The 24,577-nt window shown below is 44.2% G+C and overlaps 1 protein-coding gene across 4 annotated transcripts in view; it reads left to right on the top strand.

Moving 5' to 3' along the window:
• Window positions 1–24,577, top strand: part of LOC126419085 (fibrosin-1-like protein) — a 731,992-nt gene that overhangs the window by 356,762 nt on the left and 350,653 nt on the right. For all 4 annotated transcript variants that reach the window (XM_050086186.1, XM_050086201.1, XM_050086194.1 and 1 more), the window contains exon 2: window positions 10,011–10,232. In XM_050086186.1, the coding sequence (XP_049942143.1) occupies window positions 10,011–10,232 (222 nt within the window). The remainder of the gene's footprint in view (window positions 1–10,010; window positions 10,233–24,577) is intronic.

The following is a 24,577-nucleotide window of genomic DNA, read 5'->3' as shown; positions in this document are numbered from 1 at the left end:
AGTTGCTTCTAGGCATCATTGCTCAGTCAATAGCAAAGTAGAAATCTGTTGTAGAATATAGTGTAGCATTTAGACGTCACACGAATGGAATAAGGTTCAGCGATTTGGACGGCTGTGTTCAAAAATTCTAGAATGATACCTAACTTATTTCGGTTATTATTGACTGAAAAGATGTCCATTATGAGGTAAAGAACAGGTTCGACTCGATGAGACGTATCGGCGAGTTTTGTGCTCGACTCAGGTGCGGGTGAAGCTAAGAGAGAACTCGTCAGAAGGTCGTACGAGGACGAAACTAAAAATTGAGTATAACTACTTCGTCACGGAGGTTCGCAGTCAAAATGATTCAAGCCGTAAAGAAGCACGGCGCAACACCTCGTGTCTAAACGGTGGCGATCTCTCGAGGCTCGGCGTACACGACTAACACGTCAACTCCTTCACACTACCGTTCTCCGGGCGATGTTCCGCCGGGTAAGTTGGCGCGCCTGTTGACAGTCGGACACATCCCGGACACAGTGGGCTATTAAAAAGGCAGCATCTCGAGCGTGTCGTCGCGCCGGGACGCGGAAATCACCGCCCAGGGCGGACAGGGAAAAGTCGCGACAGCGCCGGAATTAATGATGAGGGCGCGTTGCCTGTCGATGATTAATACTGCGGCAGCCGTCAGAGGCGGGGCGGTGTGAGGCTCTACATGGCCGGCCGCCGCTGCCGCTGCATGCGCGACGAGCCGCCCTCTTCTGTCCGCCACAGTCGCTGCGAAAGCTGCACACTCCGGTCTGGCGTCCAAATGTCCGCCAGGTTTCATGACCGCCGCTATACAGAGCGATTCAGCTGCCACTACCTACGGGTTTTATGAAACCCACAACGCCTTCATACACCACACCTCGCTCGCTCTTCGCAAGCTATTCTTCCTACTGAAAAAATGGACAGAACCTTTCTTTAGGAAATTCAATGTACACTACTGGCCATTAAAATTGCTACACCAAGAAGAAATGCGGATGATAAACGGGTATTCATTGGACAAAGATATTATACAAGAACTGACATGTGACTACGTTTTCACGCAATTTGGGTGCATAGAGCCTGAGAAATCAGTACCCAGAACAACCACCTCTGGCCCTAATAACGGCCTTGATACGCCCTGGGCATTGAATCAAACAGAGCTTGGATGGCGTGTGTAGGTACAGCTGCCCATGCAGCTTCAACACGATACCACAGTTCATCAAGAGTAGTGACTGGCGTATTGTGACGAGCCGGTTGCTCGGCCACCATCGACCAGACGTTTTCAATTGGTGAGAGATCTGGAGAATGTGCTGGCCAGGGCAGCAGTCGAACATTTTCTGTATCCAGAAAGGCCCGTACAGGACCTGCAACATGCGGTCAAACATTGGTTTCCCACTACAGTTTTTACCCCGTACATTCTCGTATATAACCAAATAGTCATACCAACAATTGATGTAGTGCATGAGCAGGAGTCAGTAAGTAGGGTAGAATACTCCAAATTTATGGGTGCAGATATTGACAAAAACTTGAACTGGAAGAAACATGTTACAGAGTTTCTCAAGCAATTAAGTTCAGCTACTTTTGCTCTTCGTGTAATTGCTTATTTTCTCAATAGTCGTACCAGCCTCTAGAGATATTTTGTATTTTTCCACTTAGTGCCTCGGGGAAAGCTCTAACAGCGATCCTTCCTTTAGCAACGCTGTGCTATAATTTTTCTCCTCCCTAATCCGATTTAGTACCCCTTATTAGTTATTCGTTCCACCTGTCTAATCATTAATTTTCGTTCGCGACTTTATTTCTAACATAAGAAAGCTACAATTTTTCAATTTCAACATTGAGTTGACAGTGATCCAGGAACTTCAGTAAATTCCTTAAAGCGTTTATTAACAGTTATTGCAACCAGTTTCCATATGATTAGTGGACGACTAGTTTCGAACCCTACTGGCTCAATTTCAATGCCGGCCGGAGTGGCCGAGCGGTTGTAGGCGCTTGAGTCTTGAACCGCGCGACCGCTACGATCGCAGGTTCGAATCCTGCCTCGGGCATGGCTGTGTGTGATGTCCTTAGGTTAGTTAGGTTAAAGTAGTTCTAAGTCCTGGGGGACTGATGACCTCAGAAGTTAAGTCCCGTAGTGCTCAGAGCCATTTGAACCATTTTCAATCCAGGCCCACTGAGGCTGCATTGACGGTCCCTGATCTTAATTATAAACATAAAAGTTTCAACAAATGCTTTATAAGTGTATGCATAATGAATGCCACAGTCCACACATGCTTATCACGAAGTCAAAATCAAACTTGTTAATAGGCATGTATTGACTGTAGCATTAATTCTGCTAACAATTACAGAGAATGCCTGATCTTAATAATAACCATGAAAGTTGCAACGCAACGTCAGTGCAGCCTCAGTAGGCCTGACTTGAAAATAAAACTGTAAAGTTGGAAACCAATCGCCTAATATAAATACTGCAAAAAGCTGCATGTTTTTACATCACATTAACGTGGTTGAAACGCAGTGCATGCACACTCTTTGTGTATCTGTGACTGATTACGCACTCCGTGTTAAATGGCCTGGGGGCGTCTCGAATGTATTTTTTTCTGTAGTAATCATATCATTCACCTAACACACCAAGATCGAGTTTAACATTTTAAAGAACATAGTTCTTATGTAGGAAAACAGCGATCTGTAATTAATATAAGTAAACTAGAAGCAGTCTTGATCGCTTAACTTTTTTAATGGTGGCCTGTTGGAATCTTTTTATCAGATCATCTTCGGAGCATGAATGTCTGCCGGAGGCGGTGGCGCATGGCAATCCTCTTGTTTGTGGCTGGTGGTGTACTGCCCAAGACTGCTTCTAGTTTACTTAAGTTCGAGTTCATAATGTATGCGGCGACTATTTACGAGGGTTGCGTAGAAAGTAATGCTTGGCATTTTTTTTTCCTCCAACAATTCTTGATTGAACATAATGAGAATTAGACACACGAAAGAATGACATTTCATCACACGCCCTGTTTTTCCACGTAATCCCCACCCCGTTCCATGGCCTTCGTCCAGCGCGCAGCAAGGGCGTTTATGCCATGTCGCTACCATTCCTTGTCCTGGTGGCGGAGCCAGTGCTTCGCTGTGTGAATCACCTCCTCATCGTCCTCAAAATGTCTTCCAAGAATGGCATTTGTCCTCGCAAATGACAACATCCACTCGCTGCGTGTCACGTATAACAGCCGTCGATTGTGTCCCCGACCGCTGCAAATCATGGAGCTCCACCGAACCGCTTTCTGATGACCTCACCCTTCGTGCTGCCTAGCGAGTAACTGTACTTCTATCAACGGCAGGTGCTCCATAGACTTTGCATAAGCGTTTGTGAATATTCCCCACAGTTTCTTTCTCTGCAGTGAGAAATTCAGTGACGGCACTTTGCTTGTAACGTACATCACCTGCAGATGCCATTTTGAAACTGTCCTATTGTTCGGCTGAAGAAAAAATGCGGTGTATTACTCTCTCAGCAACCCTCGTGATAGTTAAAATGTTAATGTTTCGCAACTCCCACTATTGTTCTGGTTAAATGTGGTGATTCGATTTACAAAGAACGTAGCGAAGTGGTTGAGATGTCTTCACCGTATTTTTCATTACGAGGGCCAAAGCAAATTTTTGTGAACCCTCTGGGTAGTAAACAGACAAACAGGATCTTAGATTGTTCGCGGTATATTCCGTAATGCAGTAAAGCTGTTTCAGAAATTTTTACATAAAAGTCGCGAACTGAAGAAAAATTCTCATCCTTCTTTATTCTGGATGTTCAAGCGATGAAATCTGTTCAGTAAAGCTGCAACATGTGCTTAAACCTTTAGCTGCGTTATCGAGCAATTGTACGAAAGTTCCCATATTGGTGTCTATTTTCAAAAAAACCGTTCGGTCGATTGCGGTCATAAGTTAATGGCTCTCGCCAGCGGCAGACCGTTTCCGCACATTACTGGCTGCCCGCCGGCCACAGAGTGTTGCTTTTTTAATTTCGCGCCGCGGTACATTTCGAATTTTTCGCGTTGCCCGGCCAACTTCCTGATTCCGCCGACATTTCCAGCCAACTGCTAAACACATTGCTGGTTCCGTTGTTTTCGTATTCGGGCGGTCAGTTTTTGTGATTTACTTGTGATGGCTTTTTGTAGGGCGCGGTTATTAAACGCGATTGCAGATTGCATGCGGCCGCCGTATTTTGCCTGTCCCCAGGGCCCCTTGTTCCAGAGCGGATCCGCCGTTGATTCCGCGGTTACGGTTCTGCCACCCATTATTGCGTCATTCGGGTCGTACTCTCTGGACCCCATCTGATGAAAAATTCATGGCTTCATAATGCGGCAACTGCCTTCCGGTATATATCCAGTGAGAGCTGCTTTCGCTTCACGATTCCGAGGCAGAACTGTTTGCTGTGTGGGCGACTCCAATAGTAGAATTGGTCTGCGTATTTTGTGGGGTGTCTGCTGCAGGTCTAGTTTCGCCTGACGTCGACAGCGTGAGAGCATTTGCAAGAAACAGAGCAGAGAACAGAAGGATACAAAAAGGAAGGGCAGAGTGTTTCTCTCTCTCTCTCTCTCTCTCTCTCTCTCTCTCTCTCCTCTCTCTGTTGTTTCGTAAGTCACGCTAAGCCACTTCCGCAACTTACAATGTTAATCCCCTTCATAGGTAATGGGCATCTTCCGTAACACCATTATGCCACAAACGGTATGTAGCAGAATCGTATAGTCCTAGCTTGCAAACTCCCCCTTGTATTTCTCACATTATCGCCACTGATTTATTATTTACATTTCCATGTTCACCGTTCACTGACAACTGGCAACGAAAATTCCAACTTAGAGCCACCTCGCTATACCGTGCACTTTTTTTTCCCTCACCGCGAAGTTTGAAGATTAATTACTCTAATTCTGAGAAGATGGTCTGTTAAAAGCAACTGTTGCGTGAAACGAGCCAGGGAATGATTCTTAAAATAAAAAATGAGAGAGAGAAAAAGTTCCTCGCAGCTCGTGCACTCTGTAAGCCCCGGGCCGTGACGTGTTTTAATAATTCCGTTAATTATGTGAAACTTCAGCAGGAAGCGCTCTCATCCTTGCGTTATTTAAAAATCCGGCGCGGAGACGACAGTCCTAAATCTCACCTCTTTCGCCCGCCGGCTTCGCTTCGCTCATTCTGAAGCAGTCTGTTATCTCCTTTAAACACGCCATTAGATGGAAATGAATGAGGCCGTAAAAACCTTTGCCCGTTGTAAAACTTGTGAAATGTCATTTAGTAGTGCTTCTATTGCTCCTGGACAAATTACTGCTGAGCGTGGGGCGTTTGTGTTTAATTGTGTAGGGCATCTTTTCTTTCTTTTTATTGACTGAATTTCTGCAACATCTTTCACGGGCTGTCAATAACAATCAACTTTTATGTGTCGCTGATGAAAGGATTAAAGGCGTTAACTGCCTTCACAAACAGAAGCCGACAAGCGGAAATACGGGCCTAGTATTCGCTTTAATGAGCAATATTTTTCGATCGTAACCATTAACCAAGTTACGGTTCCTGATTCCTTGCGCCCGTGAGTCCTGTTGCACAAAGCGTTGTTTAAGCTGCTACTGTAGTGCAAGAAGGGGGCACCTATGTAGATGTAACTTTATGTGGTGGATTCAGAGAGCAGGGTTCGCAGATCTCTGGTCGTTCATAGCATAGCTATCGGATGGAAATAATGGATTTTTTTTAGCGTCATCTTTGTATTTGTGTGTAAATATTCTTCACTGTGTCACTTTTGACACCCGAGAAATGACGTAGACCGTTCTCAGACACTGTGGAAAAAGAAGCTTTCATGTGAGTGTTAGTAGTATCATTTTCCAAAAAAATGTTCAGGTGTGTGTGAAATCTTATGGGACTTGACAGCTAAGGTAATCAGTCCCTAAGCTTACACACTACTTAACCTAAATTATTCTAAGGACAAATACACACACCCATGCCCGAGGGAGGACTCGAACCTCCGCCGGGACCAGCCGCACAGCCCATGACTGCAGCGCCCTGGACCGCTCGGCTAATCCCGCGCGGTGGTATCATTTTAAAAGTCGCTTCACACACACACACACACACACACACACACACACACACACACACACTCGAGTGACGTGGTCTAGACAGGATAGTACACACTCTTCTAAAAACATTTTCATGAATTAACTTAGTTGATATCACAATTGTCACTCGAACGAGATTTGACCGACGTCGATATACTACGAGTGCTTGCTGGAAAGTAATTCCTCCGAAATCTCTTGAAAGCCTTTTGAAATAAAAGGTTCAAATGGCTCTGAGCACTATGGGACTTAACTGCTGAGGTCATCAGTCCCCTAGAACTTAGAACTACTTAAACCTAACTAACCTAAGGACATCACACACATCCATGCCCGAGGCAGGATTCGAACCTGCGACCGTAGCGGTCGCGCGGTTCCAGACTGTAGCGCCTAGAACCGCTCGGCCACCCCGGCCGGCGACAAGCATACATTTTCCGTATCACTTTATGCGTTTGGTCGTTTACTAGTTGATAGTTATGAATATTATTATTATTTGTGATAATGGAAATTTGTAGACTGCCAAATAACATTGCAAATTTAATAAAAGTTTACCAGATTACACGTATTTTCTCATTATACCAATTGTAATATAAATAATAAAGAAAATTTCCGTGTTAGAGAAATAAAAAAAAAAACTGACGAACGGGACTAGATCCAGCGATTACGGGGCTTGAACGCTAACCACTTGGCCACGCACAGGTATATATTTGACGACGGAAATAATCTTGCGATTTTGTCAGTAACGCTTGAGAAGTACGTGCTACTGCTTACACATTTTGTTGTCCTCATGGATTACTACGAGTGTACGAAGTTACAGTAAATACGCTTTCCAAACGTCGTGGCCTCGCCTTGTTAGTGCAAGCACGAAATCGGCGAACAAGATTCCGACGCATCGTGACAAATATCCCGGGTGTGTTTCGAATCACATCACAGGCACTACAAGTCTGGCCATTAATTCTACAAGTGTGGCCATTAATTCGATCTCCGTATCCACTGGAGCCTGATACATAAGTGACTTTAGATGTCCCCATAGGAAATAATCAAAGGGATTGAGGTCAGGTGATGTCGCAGTTCATGAAATGGGACCTCCAAAAAATGTTCAAATGTGTGTGGAGTCTTATGGGACTAAACTGCTACCTCCCCTTCCAATCCAACGACCAGGAAGTACTGTATCGGTACTGCTCGTTCGTATTTTACTGTACGCCTCTGAATAGCACCGAGTAGTGATTCATAGCACGTTCTGTCACGGGACAATGTAAATACGGTACAACAAAGCCACCTTATGCACAAGTAAACAGAACCTGCATCATGACTTCCTAGTAATCAGGCTCGTCCTTCTGTTTTTCTTGCATGAAATAGAGACTATACACGTAAATAAACAGCCCAGTACGTGTAAACTTGTACGCATTTTAGTTGGAAATAAGCTGGAAAACATGCTAGACAAAGTGGTAGACGAGTTTACATCCATATCTCCTTAAGCTGGCTTCTCCGATCCAGGTTCCGTGCCTCAAATTGTTCTGTGGAACATTCGCCATGTTCTGTTATATTTTTGCGCGCTCTGACGGAAGCCCCCTGTACACACTCTGCAAGCTGCCGTACACTGCGTGGCGGAATACTAACAAGGGTTACAAACTGTCTTCGTACACCACTGACACACCAGACTGGGCAGCCCTAGACGCCACTCGGTTATCGTCTTGGTGAACCCAGTGGGTCGCGTCGGCAGCCCGCTGGCACGGAGCGCGTACCGGCCGTGTGATCGCCGATGCCTTTGATCTCGTGGAACCGGTCTTCCGCTCCGGCTGCCTTCTCGGCTGCGCGCTGTCGCCCTGTTACCGGGGCCGCGCCGCATTAAAGCCGGCTGACGTTGCCAACAAGGCCGCCGTCGCAGTTTGCACTCTGCTCCGCCAGCACTCCCCGCTCCCCGCGGATTAGCATTATTAATGCCAACAACGACAGGGAAACGGCGCCAAAGCTAAACGCTGCCGCCGCACCCGTCACTCCTGGCCTACATTGCGCTTAATTCGCGCGCGCGGTACTGACTCCCTGTCTAATGATGGCCAGATAACGTTAGAACACTGCGATACCACTGAATGTGTGCAACGTAATTAATAGCTGTACTTACAAGCAGCCCTGCCGATTCCTATCAGCATATATTAAATGCAGTACCGAGAGATTGTGCCACGTAAAGCTTATAATAATATCAGCGTGTACGCTTCCTATGTGAAAAAAAAGACTGCCTTTCGATGTATTCGGAAATATCCCCCACAGCTGATGCTCTTACTGATGATACGAAAATTTAGCTACTAGCAACTGCTTGAATAGATAACTGATTATTATCTCAAGCTGCCTTATTTAAGGACATGGCCACATTGCTATTAGAATCACAGTGTCCCATTATTTGCTAATTGTTTGTTGACACTGAAACAATTTTAATACCAGCCCCAATATTTATTTACTTCTCATGTTAAGACCTGCAACCGGTTGTTATGTAGCAGCTCGTACATTGTGTGATTTTTTACATGTTATATCATACAAATTCAGTTTTATTACTAGTACCATTTTTTGTTGAAAATTTTACAAAAGGATAAAATAAAAAATAACACACAAAATGTTTATAATTAGTGCAAACGTATATACAAAATTTTTTAAACTTGTTTCTAACTTAGTGATAATAAATAGGATACATAATAGGCTGTGGACGTATTTGAAAGTAAAGTGTTTTTAATGTAAGAAACAAGAGACGGCAATTTGAATTGGACATGATGTGACAGTTCTTCCCTTCATATCTTCTACGTGTATGGTTACACCTGTTACATATGTTGTCTTGACAGTATAATACTTCATCTAATGGATTGATCTGTTAGGTTGCAATGTGTTTCCGAATTCTTTATGTGAAAACTCTTGAAAGCCTTTTGAAATAAAAGGAACTTTATTAACAACTTACTTATTTATTCTTTATGCCTGCATCTTTATTTCTCAACAGTCACCCTATCGACGAACACGGAGGAATTACTTTTCAGCAAGCCCTCATAGTATATATATATATGGCCTGTGATTGTTAACTATGAGAGATATACTTAAGGAAATCGGTAATGGTAATAGAAATTGTTTTTGGAGCTTGCAGAAATATGTTTCCTGGACTGTTGCATCTGACCAGGCTGGTTCCGTCATAATAAACAACCAGTAAACCACTGATTCTTTAAAGAATCGAACTGCCATATATAGAACGGCTTCAAACTTAGGATAACTTAGTGACTTAACGTGTTAGATATTTGAGGTTTAAATATGTAACGAGAAAAAGTCTAAAAAAAGGTTTGAAACTACGCTCAAAGTCTGATAGTGAAAGCACGTAGCGACTTCCAACAAGCACTGGATGAATGAATGTAGTACGGATAATTTGCTCTCCGTTTTAAGCCAAAGGTAGTTTTTCATGCATCTCGATATTTATGTCATGTCGCTTGAACTACGTGTCGTACAGTGATACAATTTTGCATGTAGATTGAATGGTATATGCAGATGACGTCTGCAAAATCTGTTGCGAATAACGTTAGTAGTACAGAAGCAATTCATTAAAACATCATACATGATGGCTGAGGGTTTACTGTTTTGTGTAAAATCTGTTGGAAGTGCACTCATTGTAAACTACTGTATGAATATGGTTGGAGTAATTTCCACGCAAATGTTACACTGCCTCAAAAACATATACACAGATTCTAACCGTAATCATTTCCTTACTATGTTAAACCTTTAACATAAGATTATACCACCTAATGACTAATTATGACAGCATTTTAAATATTTCAAAATTTTTCAAAATTCGCTCAACGATTATATGGAATACTGAATAAATTTTTGTTGCTCCTGGAAGCCGGTAGATCGGCAACCATCGACTGGGGACGGTGTTAGCAGATTGCCTGAATGCGCGCGTCTCTGTTGCAGAATGCCATGAAGCACGCCGGCAAGAACAACATGAAGATGTTCAGCGCCGTGACGCTGGGCGACGAGAAGCCGCCCAAGCTGCTAGACACCGGCCAGCGCACCGTCACCACCCCCATCAACAACAACAACACCACCACCACCAACCACAACAACAACACCACCACCAACCACAACCACCAGCCGCCGCCTCCGCACCCTCCTACCCCGACGACCCCAGCGCAGGTGAGCGTCGGCTTTTCTATTCACACCTTTTCGAGGCTGATAGGATACTTTTTTATTTCTATTAATATTGATTTATCTTTTTCTGAGTGGGCACGATAGCTTAGCAAATTTAAGTGTGCGAAATCATTCCACCAGGATGTTAGCTGTGCGCTTGAAAATGAGCAAGTGCTGGAAGCTCACAAGTACTCATGTAAACTAAAAGACTGGTGGAAGTGATGTCGTTCACTTAATCTTTTGTCATTTAATCCGCACAAAATCGGGAGGTTATTTAAGACTACATCTACAGAGAAATGAATTACCTAATGATGTGATAAAAGAGACGACATTCACAGGTTGAGTCCTTATTTACTTCTTTTACAGATTTTTTTTTAACTTTCTTGTCCACATATAAGAATTTCATTGCGTTTTAGTCGTATCCACCATTTTCTTGATAAACTGGACTATATTTGGCACGTTGCTTGCAAATTGTTTGTTTCATAATTTTATCTTTATTTAGTATCATGTGATTCAAGATGTGACAAAATTTATAACGTGCCAAGTGTAATGCAGTTCCGGAGGTACAAGAATATGCTTAACTTTAATGATTTACGAGGTGCCTTGAAGTTATTAACAATCTGATTTTTTCCCCTCAGATCTGGAACCAGGTAGAAACATGCGGTTTGTCTTAAACCTGAACGTTCTGTCTTAAACTAAACGTGCACTTATTGTGACTGCCTGACACGGGTGTGAACTATTTTTTATATTGAAAATGGCGACGTTTTCATTACAAGAACAGCGTGTAATCATTCGTTTTCTCCATTTGAGTGGCGTGGCGGCGACTGAAATACATCGCCTGTTGAGTGAGAGATGAGGTGGTGCTGTCATGGATGTGTCTAATGCGCGTTCGTGGGTGTGACTCTTCAAAGAAGGCAGAACGCCGTGTGACAACAGACGAGAACAATCTCGTCCTCACAACAGCCGGTCTGATGACGGGATGGAGCAAGTGGAGAAAGTTGTTCTGGAGGATCTTGTCATTTTCGTGGAATGTGTGCACACAATCCAGCGTGTTACAACATGTTTGAAGTGACTTCTTCGCTCCTTCGTCCCAGGGTTGTAGTGATACATCCATAGCTCCACTTTGATTGATATGTGTCATGTATAATTTTGGTATCTGAAGCGATTGTGAGCGAGTAGCGATGTTGTAAAGCTGTATCGCACAAGTTTGGGTAATATCTTTGGTGTGCGCGAGGGTGCAGTGAGCAGATAATGTTAAGCTGCGTTACAGTGAGGAAGCAATGGTGACGGAACCACAAGGTTGCGCGCGTGGCATGTTGCCAGTCAGTAGCGACCCGTGATGACAGCGTTAATGAGACTTTCTTTTCGTCGACGGTGACAATGCATGGGACACGGGTGCCATTTTCAAACACACTACTCATTGCTTTCCAAAGAGCACCACGGTGACAGGTGCATCCTACCAAGACGTCGTCAACAACAAGCTCCTTACAGCACTGCGTGTAGAACGGTGGCAAAAAACTGCACGTGTACTTCTACACGAAGACAGTGCGGCAGCTTCTCTCGCGAAAGCAACGTTATATCTTCTTCGTGATCACAGCTTTGAAATGATTTGTCGCGCTCATTACGAATTTAGGCTGCTTCCAGCGATGGAAGACACACTCCGTGGTCACACATTCGCTAACCAAGCTGCTATTGCAGCAGCGATTTTCCCAGTGGTCAAACTAGACTCTTAAAGACGCGTTCGTAGCGGCCATGAAATGATGTGAAAAGTGTGTACGGCTGTAAGGAGATCACATTGAGAAATACCACTAGTTTCAGAGATGTCGCTAATTTGCGAGGAAAAAATCGAAGGTGGTGTAAGTTGAATTCACCTCGTGTTAGCCTGATGATGGCGCTCGAACATTGACCTTTTCGTTCCGCGGGCAGTTTCAACCTAGCATGCTCACAGGCTGTCTGAAGAACACATCGGCTGCTTTTTAAACCCATCACAAAAACTATATAATAAACTTTCAAGTTGCCATTTGGCGCTCTGCATCCTGGATACATTGCGGATATGTTTCATTAATAATTACGTATTTAACGTAAGCTACATTTACGATGCATCGTAAGAATCATGCGATTATGTGATTTATATATGCATCTGCACCATCTGACACTGGCAGCTACATATTCTCATTAAAATTTCTTAAGCTGACTGCATACATGTAAATCATATGATTATATTGCTGTACGATTATTACGAGACATCGACTTCGACATACGCAAAAAGCAGTACATACAAGATACCGCCGATGACGGGCGAACACCCGCAACTAGTCCAATAAAATAAACTACCACCAAGAAGCAGGTTACGTCAAGTACGTAATTATTGATATGACATATTTGCAAATATTTTACGATCATTGAATTGAGCGTATACGGCGAACATTCATCTGAGCAAAAGCCCATTTACAAACGTGAGTTGTTATTCATTTAATCTCCGACACACACACACACACACACACACACATTCTCTCTCTCTCTCTCTCTCTCTCTCTCTCTCTCTCTCTCTCTCTCATTCTGCGTAACGGCTCACATACTTGAGTAAAGAAGAGTTCTCGCAGGATTTGATCCGATTTGCAGACTAGCGGCAGCAAACGTCCATTCTGTGAGTGGTTTATCTTAAAAGCCGATAGCGCCGCTCCGCCCCCCTGCCTTGGGCAGAAAATTTGATGCTCCTTCTTTTGTCTGCAGGGAAGCTACTCGGAGCCATGGCCGCCGGTATTTGAGAAAATCTCGGCAAACCTCAGTGTTTGCCCCGCGCTGTTTTTTTTCCGCTCTCCGGGCTATTATTAATAATAATCGTGTTATAAATGCGGGATGGAGCCTAAATGTTGACTTTGCAACAAAGTTTGTTTCCTGTTTAAAGCGAGGCCCGGCGCTTGTTTTTCCGACCGCATCGCGAGGCCCGCGGAAGGTACATACGGACTGGCTGCCTCGCGCACAAACACGACCTCTTTCCTCTCCCTACTTTCTCTCTGATTTATTTAACAAAAGGCCTCGCCAGTGAATCGCAGTTATCTCCTGGAAGATGTTTTTCTTTCGGGCAGGTAGGAGGGGCTGGTTTCCGGCTACCCGCTACCAAGTCTCCAAGGATTACTACTACTACTGTAGACCTACCTCTCATGTTTCCATGTCAACGAACGTTTGTGTGCCACAATGGGATCAGACTTCCAACAGGCATGCGGGACACCGAAGAGTCTCAAGAGCTAGCAAACAAACGGTCATCCAGGTATAAGTTTTGAAAATCTTCCCATGCAAAGAACACGGTCGATTTTCTTCACTGCGGTGATTACCAGTGTTAAGTAGGATTAAAGTGGTCCAGTTATTACTAATTTTTGACAATAACTAAATGCTAATTACGCATTTCAAGATACTGTTTTCGACAATGTCAGCACGGTTACCCTCTTCGTTGTTGAAGACGACAAGGACAAAGTACAGGGAGCGAAAGGTGATTTACAAATTGTGTACAGATGAACGACGTAACAGGGATGCAGTATTTGAGAAGGGAATCATAAAGAGTTGTATCCAGAAGAAATAAAAAGTTTGAGGATATTTGATGAAATAATAATTCTGTCACAAGAAGCAAACGACTTCGACGAGCAGCAGAACGGAAGAGAGAGAGAGAGAGAGAGAGAGAGATTATAAGATGAACAACTAAAAATGTGAAACAAGAAGAGTGAAATGTATGCTAATTAAATCGGGTGATGCTGACGGAGTTAAACATTAGCAAACGATACACCAAATGTAGTAAATTAGTTTTGTCCTTTCGGCAGCAAAATAACTAACGACGGAAAAAGCAGAAACGGTGTAAAATGTAGACCGGCAAAAGTAAAAAACGGAGGAATTCGTTAACATCTAATATCATGTTAAGTCTTATGGAACCATTTCTGAAGGCATTTGAGTGGAATGTAGCCCCATACGGATGTGAAACGTGGATAATAAACTGTTCAGACATGAAGAAAATGGAAGCCACGTGGTGCTACAGATGAATGCTGCAGATTAGGCGGATTGATCGAATAACTAATAAAGAGCTACTGAATGAAATTTTTTTTTTTTTTTTTTTTTTTTTGGGGGGGGGGGGGGGGGGGAATGCATGGCACAACCTTAGTAAAAGAAGGTGTCCGTTGACAAGACACATCCTGAGACATTAGGCAACCGTAAATTTGGTAATCGAGGAAAGTGTGAGAGCCCGGGAAACCAAGGCTCGAACACAGTAAGCTCATTCAAAGGATTTGGCTGCAATAGGTAGGTGTAGGTGAAGAGGCTTGCGCAGGATAAACTAACGTCGAGAGCTGCATCAAACCAGTCTGTTTAGATGTAGGCGCGGTGTCTTGCTAATTTTTATACACGATGGCCTACTCGTATGTTTAGTACCCCAGAGAGTTTCTGCGTGCTACGTTTAGTTTCGCCTCATTATAACAGATTCTTGTGCTGCTCTGGCACATCGTCGTCATACAATGTAACATTTTTCGATAAAAAGTTGCCGACGCAAACCGTAAAATACAGCAGTTCACTAGGAATAACACGCACATTTACAAATACAGTTCCGGATAATAAAAAAAAAATCACCTGCAGAGACGACGTCGATTTTGATCCGATGACGGCGTATGCTACCTTGGGGGATGGTAAATGTATTGATAAAGCTTTCAAGGTCATCTGCCAACATAGTTTAGTGGCATAGCTATCGAAGCGCCATCTACGCTAGACTTTCAAAGGAAATGCTCACGGCCAGAAGGCTCACGTGAAGCAAGCAGGCAAACATGCCACAATGATGCACTCACGCTTCCTACAGCCAGGTGAGCGATGTTGAAAGAGGCCAAGTTGTGGCCTTCCGAGTGACGGGACTGTCACACAAATTGGACGTGCTGCGTCTCTTGCGCAACTACGCTGCCTAACCAGTTCCCTGTACGTGCAGAATGTTCTTGGCCACGAATTGCCGTTCTCACAACAGGAAGATGATGTGTTGTTCCAACAGGATAATGCTCCCCCACACACTGCCCATCAAACTCACCGTGCTCTGGAGCACATGTAGTAACTTCCCCGGCCAGCTCTATCTCCGATCTAGTCGCGAGTCGATTACATGTGGCATTTGACGGGACTCTTGCAGAACTACGTGAACAGGTGGAGCAGGCGCGGCATAACGACGGTATTCGCCATCTGTACGATCGACTTGATGCCAAAATCTGCGGCTACATTGCCATCCGTGGAGCCACACCACATGCTATCATTAATGTTTCAGCATAGGTTGATGCCTGGTACCTCTGAACGTACCTTGAGTGAATCGTAAATCTCTAGAAAGGGTAAAAAAAATTTCCGGCTATGTATGTAAACGCATGCATCTCAAAATCAAAATAAATTCTCGAAGCCGGCCAGAGTGGCCGAGCGGTTGTAGGCGCTACAGGCTGGAACCGAGCGACCGCTACGGTCGCAGGTTCGAATCCTGTCTCGGGCATGGATGTGTGTGATGTCCTTAGGTTAGTTAGGTTGAAGTAGTTCTAAGTTCTAGGGGACTGATGACCTCAGAAGTTGGGTCCCATAGTGCTCAGAGCCATTTGAAATTCTCGAAACACACCGTGCTTACCAAAATCAAACGTCATTCATGAAGTGATTACTAGCAGAAATTCCTTTCTTTATTGACGTAATTTTCGTGCAGGTCACAAACTTCCCTCACATACATCGTGTAATTAATGAAAGGAAATTAAATACTATTTAAAAAATCGAATCTAACGTTTAAATTCGACAATAGATCTAGCCGTTTGCTGCCTAGAGCAGGTGTGGGAAATAGGTGATCCGCTAATGGTTTTTGGCAGCCTGCACGACGGTCAGAATTTTTATGTAAGAATTCATATCTTTTCTGAAATGCAAAGTTAACTCATGCGTGGAATCATATTAAATGGTGCGGCCCTCCGCTAACTTCTGAATCCACAAAGTGTCATCGATCCAAAACTACTGCCCACCCCTGGCCTAGTCGATTGTACATTCGTTCGTTTTTTTCTGTAAAACGCACTTCAGCGATAAGTGCTCGCCGAAATCTCCTGACAGCGATGTTTCTGATAAGATTTTGCATATGTCTGACGGCAGAAGCGTGAGGGTTACTTCGCTGCAGTTTCTGAATACGTTTGGCACTCTACCTCTTCATCACCTGTGTTGAAAAATGAACAGACTGTTATTTATTTCAAGTTTCTGCTACCATTCACTTTTTATTTTATGCTTAATCTAACATAATGCAACGCGTTTCGAACATGTTCTGTTCATCTTCAGGCGCCTGAAGATGAACAGAACATCTTCGAAACGCGTTGCATTACGTTAGATGAAGAATAGGCTAAAATAAAAAGTGACTGGTAGCAGAAACTTGAAATAAATAATTATCCCACACAGTCACGGTGCACAAACATAGTCATTATGGCTGAAAATAATTGTGAATAGCCTAACTGAACAACCCTGTGACGAATAGTGCAGCCCATATGCAATTTTTCCCCCTCATTCCGGGACAAGCTTTGTAAGGGTCCCAGACTGATGAACACAACTGTAGGATTGGTCGAACAGCTGCGGAAGTCGAATCTTAAACAGTGTTTACGCGCATTGCTTTACTCTGAAGCTCTCTCTCTTTACACCGGGCACTGGTATCTGCTTGTGTTGGTGCACTTTGTGACAAGTTTGTCAAGCTGTCTCCGGCGTGCTGTTGGCGGTAGCTAGGTGAGGCAGCTGGTAGTTGGTGAGGAGGCGGCGGCGGCGGCAGATGGCCCGTCGCGCGGTGCCTGCCGGGTAATAAATATCCTGGATCCCACACAGGCCATTGTGCGGTGCCAGGCGGCCGCGTTGCGTGCCTGCGTGAGAGAGTGCGTGCGGCCGATGGCTGCGTGGAGGGCAGGGCAGCACGGGGCAGACCGAGGGCATCGACCAGCGCCACCGCAGCCGCGTGAGCCGCTTCCGTCGGGAAACACCCGGCCGCTCTGGCCTGCACTTCTGCGGGCCGCTGGTAGCCACTGTCGCTGCTGAACAGGCCGGGGGAACATTACTGTAAGCTCAGTACCGGTCGAGTTTCGCTGGAAATGGTTTTTCCTGTTGTAGCCGCAAATTGTGGTCGTAAATTTAACTGCTGTGCCATTTTCATTATCAACCACATTTCAAAAGAGCTAACTACCGAGCCCACATCGGAGAAGATAAGTTTGGATTCCGTAGAAACATTGGAACACGTGAAGTAATACTGACCTTACGAGTCGGCCTGTGTCGCCGAGCGCTTCTAGGCGCTACAGTCTGGAACCGCGCTGGTGCTACGGTCGCAGGTTCGAATCCTGCCTCGGGCATGGATGTGTATGATGTCCTTAGGTTAGTTAGGTTTAAGTGGTTCTAAGTTCTGGAGGCCTGATGACCTCAGCTGTTAAGTCCCATAGTGCTCAGACCCATTTGACCTTAAGGCTTTTCTTAGAAAAAAGATTAAGGAAAGGCAAACCTACGTTTCTAGCATTTGTAGACTTAGAGAAAGCTTTGACAATGTTGACTGGAATACCCTCTTTCAAATTCTAAAGGTGGCAGCGGTAAAATACAGGGAGCGAAAGGCTATTTACAATTTGTACAGAAACCAGATGGCAGTTACAAGAGTCGAGGGGCACGAAAGGGAAGCAGTGGTTGGGAAGGGAGTGAGACAGGGTTGTAGCCTCTCCCCGATGTTATTCAATCTGTATATTGAGCAAGCAGTAAAGGAAACAAAAGAAAAATTCGGAGTAGGTATTAAAATCCACGGAGAAGAAATAAAAACTTTAAGGTTCGCCGATGACATTGTAATTCTGTCAGAGACAGCAAAGGACTTGGAAGAGCAGTTGAACGGAATGGACAGTGTCTTGAAAGGAGGATATGAGATGAACATCAACAAAAGCAAAACGAGGATAATCGAATATAGTCAAATTAAATCGGGTGATGCTGAGGGAATTAGATTAGGAAATGAGACACTTAAAGTAGTAAATGAGTTTTGCTATTTAGGGAGTAAAATAACTGATGATGATCGAAGTAGAGAGGATATAAAATGTAGACTGGCAATGGCAAGGAAAGCGTTTTTGAAGAAGAGTAATTTGTTAACATCGAGTATAGCTTTGAGTTTCAGGAAGTTGTTTCTGAAAGTATTTGTATGGAGTGTAGCCATGTATGGAAGTGAAACATGGTCGATAAATAGTTCGGACTAGAAGAGAATAGAAGCTTTCGAAATGTGGTGCTACAGAAGAATGCTCAAGTTTAGATGGGTAGATCACATAACTAATGAGGAGGTATTGAATAGAATTGGGGAGAAGAGGAGTTTGTGGCATAACTTGACAAGAAGAAGGGACCGGTTGGTAGGACATGTTCTGAGGCATCAGTGGATCACAAATTTAGCATTGGAGGGCAGCGTGGAGGGTATAAATCGTAGAGACCAAAAGATGAATACACTAAGCAGATTCAGAAGGATGTAGGTTGCAGTAAGTACGGGGAGATGAAGAAGCATGGAGAGCTGCATCAAACCAATCTCAGGACTGAAGACAACAACAACTACTACTACTACCGAGAAGATTGCCCCAAAAGCACCTGCACAAAGACTTCAATCACATTTTCGTAAATGTTCTAGCTGCTTGCAGATTCCTGTAGCCCACCTGACATGGATTGCTGTTACACACTCAAAGTTGTGGGACACCACCTAATATCGTGTCAGATCTCGTTTTGCCAACGTAATGCAGGAACTGAACGTGGCTTGGACTCTACAAGTCGTTCAATCCCCCGCAGAAATATTGACCATGCTGCCCCTATGCCATCCATAATTAGAAAGTGTTGCCAAGTGCAGGATTTTGTGCACCAACTGATCTCTCGATTATGTCCCAAGATAATCGTTGGATCTTCAAAATGGTTCAAATGGCTCTGAGCACTATGGGACTTAACATCTGAGGTCATCAGTCCCCTAGAACCTAGAACTACTTAAACCTAACTAACCTAAGAACATCACACACATCCATGCCCGAGGCAGGATTCGAACCTGCGACCGTAGCAGTCCCGCGGTTCCGGACTGAAGCGACTAGAACCGCTCGGCCACAACGGCCGGCCGTTGGATCTTGTCGAGCGATCTGGATGGCTAAATCATTCGCTCGAATTGTCCGAAATGTTCCTCAAACCAATTGCGAAGAATTGTGGACCCATGGCATAGCGCATTGTCATCCATAAAAATTCCATCGTGATTTTGGAACGTGAAGTGTCCAGGTAATCGAACTTAACCATTTCCAGTCAATGATCGGTTCAGCTGGCCCAGAGGACACACTCCGTTCCATGAGGACAGCCACGCCATTATGGGACCACCACGAGCTTGCACAGTGCCTTGTAGACTTCTGTCTACGGCTTCTAGAGGTCTACGCTACACTCGAATCCTACCATCAGCTCTTACTAACTGAACTCCGGAGTTACCTGACAAGACCACGGTTTTCCGGTAGTTTATGCTCCAACTGATGTGGTCACGAACCCAAGAAAGGCGCTGCAGGCGTTGTCATACTGCTAGCAAAGGCATTCGCGAAGGTCTTGTGCTGCCATAGCCCATTAACGCCTAATTTCGCCCCACTTGTCCTAATGGATACGTCCCAGATTGATTTCTGCGGTAATTTCAGGCAGTGTTGCTTGTCTGTTAGCACCGACAACGGTCGTTAAGTAAAGGCCGTCGTCCATTGCATAGTCCGTGGTGGGAGGCAATGCCTGCAATTTGGTATTCTCGGCACACTCTTGACATTCTGAATCTCGGAATACTGAATTTACAAACGATTTCAGAAATGAAATGGTCCATACGTCTAGCTCCAACTTGTGTACGCGATACTACGCCATCTGCGTATGTGCATATCGCGATTCCATGTCTTCTGTACCTCACTGCATTGTGAAACAGTGATTTTATGTGTCCTTATTACACATTCGATCACTTTCTATAATGGCCACTGTGTTATCAAGCAGACCAAATTACTTGTAGAAATAATACCTAGCTGATATAAGGGTTCTCATTTTTCGTGGCAGGTAACACTATTTTTCCCGTCTCAGCTATGTAGACGATTCCTGCATCATTGCACAAGAAACAACCTTAATGGCATGTGCTAGACCTGAGGAAGTATTTCGCTTGGCACGTGAGGAGCTATATAGGGTAAAAACAATAGGGAAAGCAATACATACAGCTAATAATGCCACCACTGCATCCGTATTTCTGGGAAACTTCAGTAAAACGTACACTGGGATGATTGAGCACAGATTTCTCTTCCTGAATAGGAATCCAGTCTCTGATTTGTGCATTTTGTTTCTAGGTGGAAAGTCAATGTTGTGGCATAAAATGATGTGCTTATCGCGCTGGCCCTAAACATCTTTATAATATTATGGGTAGAATTACATATCACCTACCTATCCTAAAACTTCTTGACAGATTTTCCTGAAAAGGTGCGAAAATTACCTACAAAGCTAAAGCCGGTTCGCCGTGAGGATGCGAATTGTATCTCAAACATATTTCCATGTCCCATGCATTGGGGTTTAAGGTAGTTGAGTAGGTTTTGCAGTTGCAGGAGTGTTCCGGACGAAATGTCGTTGGAATTTCTCAGTCAGGACCGTTTGAATCACATTTCGTCTCCCTGTTCCCATTCTTGTATATCTACGCTAGGTTCCACGTTTCTGAAGCACTAGCAAACAAGCTTTATCATTCTGTTTCTAAAATTTGATAATAGAATTAAGACAGTACTATTTTGGATGGCCAGATATGTTCGTCGATCCGTTAAATCATCCTGAAATTCCTGACTTAATGTCTGCAGATAATGACCGCATTAATAAGTTCGTTGTGATGCAACGTTTCAACGAAGCTCCTTTGCATTTTCCTAGCCTTATGTCATGAGCGTCAGGTTTATCGACGGGGATACGAGGGCGGTTGTGTGTTGTCAGAATCAAAACTGCCAGTTTTTATATAAATGAGTTGGTCAGTTTTGAGACATTTCATACAAGAGGTAAATTTGAATGGTGAGACAAGAAACTATTTACCTGTCTCCCGAAGGACTGATGGATATTCACTCACTTCCAGAAGCGTACGATAATTCTGTAATGAACATAAACTGTGTACTTTAAATTCCTGGGGTGGGGTAAGTTAACACTCGTGCTGCTCGCTCGCCTAGTAGGATGCCTATGCCGAAGTACGAAAATTTTTGAAACATTAAAGCAGAACAGAGCTGTTCTTTTACTAATATTCGAGGAAGATTTCGTCAGCGAACTATGTCTAGAAAGTTTCTATTCTCCTACTGACATACCTTGTAATACGAATATTCATGCAAGCACAAAAGAACTAAGCAGAATAAGGAGGCAAGTTGAATTGAACAAGAACCCATTTCCTGTAGACTGCAGCAGACGGTACCATCGACCTCACAGAACGCTGCATTGTTTTGAAAGCTGGGGAAGACGTGTTTGTTGATCCTTACACGGCCGACAGACTTCCGTCCCCCTAGTAGGGCCACAAAGACAATCCTCCCCCTCCCTCGGGCCAGTATGGCTCGAGAGACATCAGGACCCCCCCTGTTTAACCGCCGCCGGCCTGGGTAGTCATCGCGAAGATGTGCCAAGTTTCGTGGCAACAATGGAGGGAATACAATCCCTGCTGCTGCGTGGGGCGGGCTGACATACATTATGTAAAAGCCGTGATGGAATAACTGGTGCGCGGGACAAGTCGAGAATATAAACCGACGGGCTGTATTACGGAGCTCGGCCGCCGGTGGCCCGAATAAAATTATGGAAATCTGGAGGGCGGCAGCGTGGTGCTTTCGTGATCGCGTGCGCGGCTATCTTCACGCTACGCCCTCGTACCTAGGAATAAGAAACAAAGCCCGTCTCCTTCCGGGAACTTAAAAAACACTTTGCTCCTTTAGAAAAGGCTACTTCTCTTCTGCGGCCCGCCTTTCTGCTTAGAAACTTATCTGGCTAACGAACCTGTAATCTAGACATCGTTATTCCATTATGTAGGGGCAATTATCTTCTAAATCACAGGTCCTTGTGTTCATAAAATCTAAAATGATTTCGCGTTTCTTCGTTGGGGCGCGTGTCGTGTGATAAAAAAGAAAACTACTCCAGCGCTTGGGCTCAATATCAACGTAATTACGTACAAAGTACTCCCGTTCGCAGAAGGGCATAATGCCGTCCAAGTCAGGGAGGAAAAGGAAGTATAACAGTGTCTTCTCTGAGTATAGGCTATTTGTTAATAAAGTCACCCCGCGTTTTTTGCAGCAATTTGCCGAAGGGTTGCACTTCTGTCACGTTGAGCGATACTCTTCAGTTGTCGCTGGTCCCCTTCTTGCAGGATCTTTTTTCAGCCGTAGCAATGTCGGAGTTTTGATGTTTTACCGGATTCCTGATATTCGCGGTACACTCGTGAAATGGTTCTATGGGAAAATCCCCACTTATGCAGGCTTCGCAAACCGCAGCGCCGTATGATGCCTGTTTATTAATCTCGGTATTTGAATACGCATGCCTACACCAGTTTCTTTGGCGCTCCGGTGTACCATCAAGTGGTTCAGGACGTTCTCGTCAAAAACTCAAGACAAGACGAACGAGGCGTCTTCACTCCCAGCTGCAGTAATACATCTACATACATACTCCGCAATCCACCATATGGTGCGTGGTGGAGGATACCTTGTACCACAACTAGTATCTTCTCTCCCTGTTCCACACCAAACAGAACGAGGGAAAAATGACTGCCTATATGCCTCTGTACGAGCCCTAATCTCTCTTATCTTATCTTTGTGGTTTTTCCACGAAATGTAAGTTGGCGGCAGTAAAATTGTACTGTAGTCAGCCTCAAATACTGGTTCTCTAAATTTCCTCAGTAGCGATTCACGAAAAGAATGCCTCCTTTCCTCTAGAGACTCCCACCCGAGTTCCTGAAGCATTTCCGTAACACTCGCGTGATGACCAAACCTACCAGTAACAAATCTAGCAGCCCGCCTCTGAAATGCTTCTATGCCTTCCCCCAATCCGACCAGATAGGGATCCCAAACGCTCAAGCAGTACTCGAGAATAGGTCATATTAATGTTTTATAAGCGGTCTCCTTTACAGATGAACCACATCTTCCCAAAATTCTACCAATGAACCAAAGACTATCTGCCTCCCCCACAACTGCCATTACATGCTTGTCCCACTTCATATCGCTCTGCAATGATACGCCCAAATATTTAATTGACGTGACTGTGTCAAGCGCTACTCTACTATTGGAGTATTCAAACATTAATATTTAGAGTTGGCTGCCATTCTTTACACCAATCACAAATCTTGCCCAAGTCATCTTGTATCCTCCTTCAGTCACTCAACGACGACACCTTCCTGTACACCACAGCACCATCAGCAAACAGCTGCACATTGCTATCCACCCTATGCAAAAGATCATTTACATAGATAGAAAACAACAGCGGACCTACCACACTTCCCTGGGGCACTCCAGAAGACTTCTTCGAACCACTCACATACTTGGGAATTAATCCCACATGCTCGTACCTTAGTTAGGAGTCTGCAGTGAGGCAATGAGTCAAACGCTTTCCGGAAGTCAAGGAATATGGCAACCATCTGATACCCTTCATCCATGGTTTGCAAGATATCGTGTGAAAAAAGGGTGAGCTGCGTTTCGCAGGAGCGATGCTTTCTAAAGCCGCGCTGATGCATGGACAGCAACTTCTCTATCTTAAGGAAATTCATTGTATTCGAACTGAGAATATGTTCAAGAATCCTGCAACAAACTGATGCGTGGTGCTACCGTGTGAAGTCGGGGCAGAACGCCAGTTATAAATAAAAATTAGTAATGGAATTACTGTGTACTAACGTTGTACCTTTCGAAAAATTCATATCTATACCTTTTTCAGTTGTCATATAAAAAAAATCCAATTACTATTCGCTAAGTATGTGAGTCAAATTGTAATGAAGACCGCCCTACAGTATGATTCCTTAATGATGTTACAAACTTTCAGGGATGATGGAGAAGGCTGTATGTATCAATGTGAGACAAGGAACCCGAGTCCGGAGACACTCAGTCCTAAGATAAATGAGAAAATTTTTGTGATACCTCTGACTGTGCCGATGCTGTAGTTGCTGAGAAGAAACATGGGCTGTAAAATGGATACTTTAAGAGCTTCGAGCACTTGTGTTTCTCAGAAACGAAGATAATCATCTCTGTTACTAATCAGGTGCCCATATCCCTTAAGATTTTAGAACCCGTGTTTACTACGATTTTTTTCTGGTTCCGGCAGAATACCACACCTTTCTGTTCAAATGTACTTATAGCAGACTGCAAATTTTATGCATGATC

Source organism: Schistocerca serialis, chromosome 1 (genome assembly GCF_023864345.2).
Source record: "Schistocerca serialis cubense isolate TAMUIC-IGC-003099 chromosome 1, iqSchSeri2.2, whole genome shotgun sequence".
Lineage (NCBI taxonomy): Eukaryota > Metazoa > Arthropoda > Insecta > Orthoptera > Acrididae > Schistocerca > Schistocerca serialis.
The sequence above is the reverse complement of the archived record's forward strand: the minus strand, read 5'-3'. Positions and strand labels throughout refer to the sequence as shown.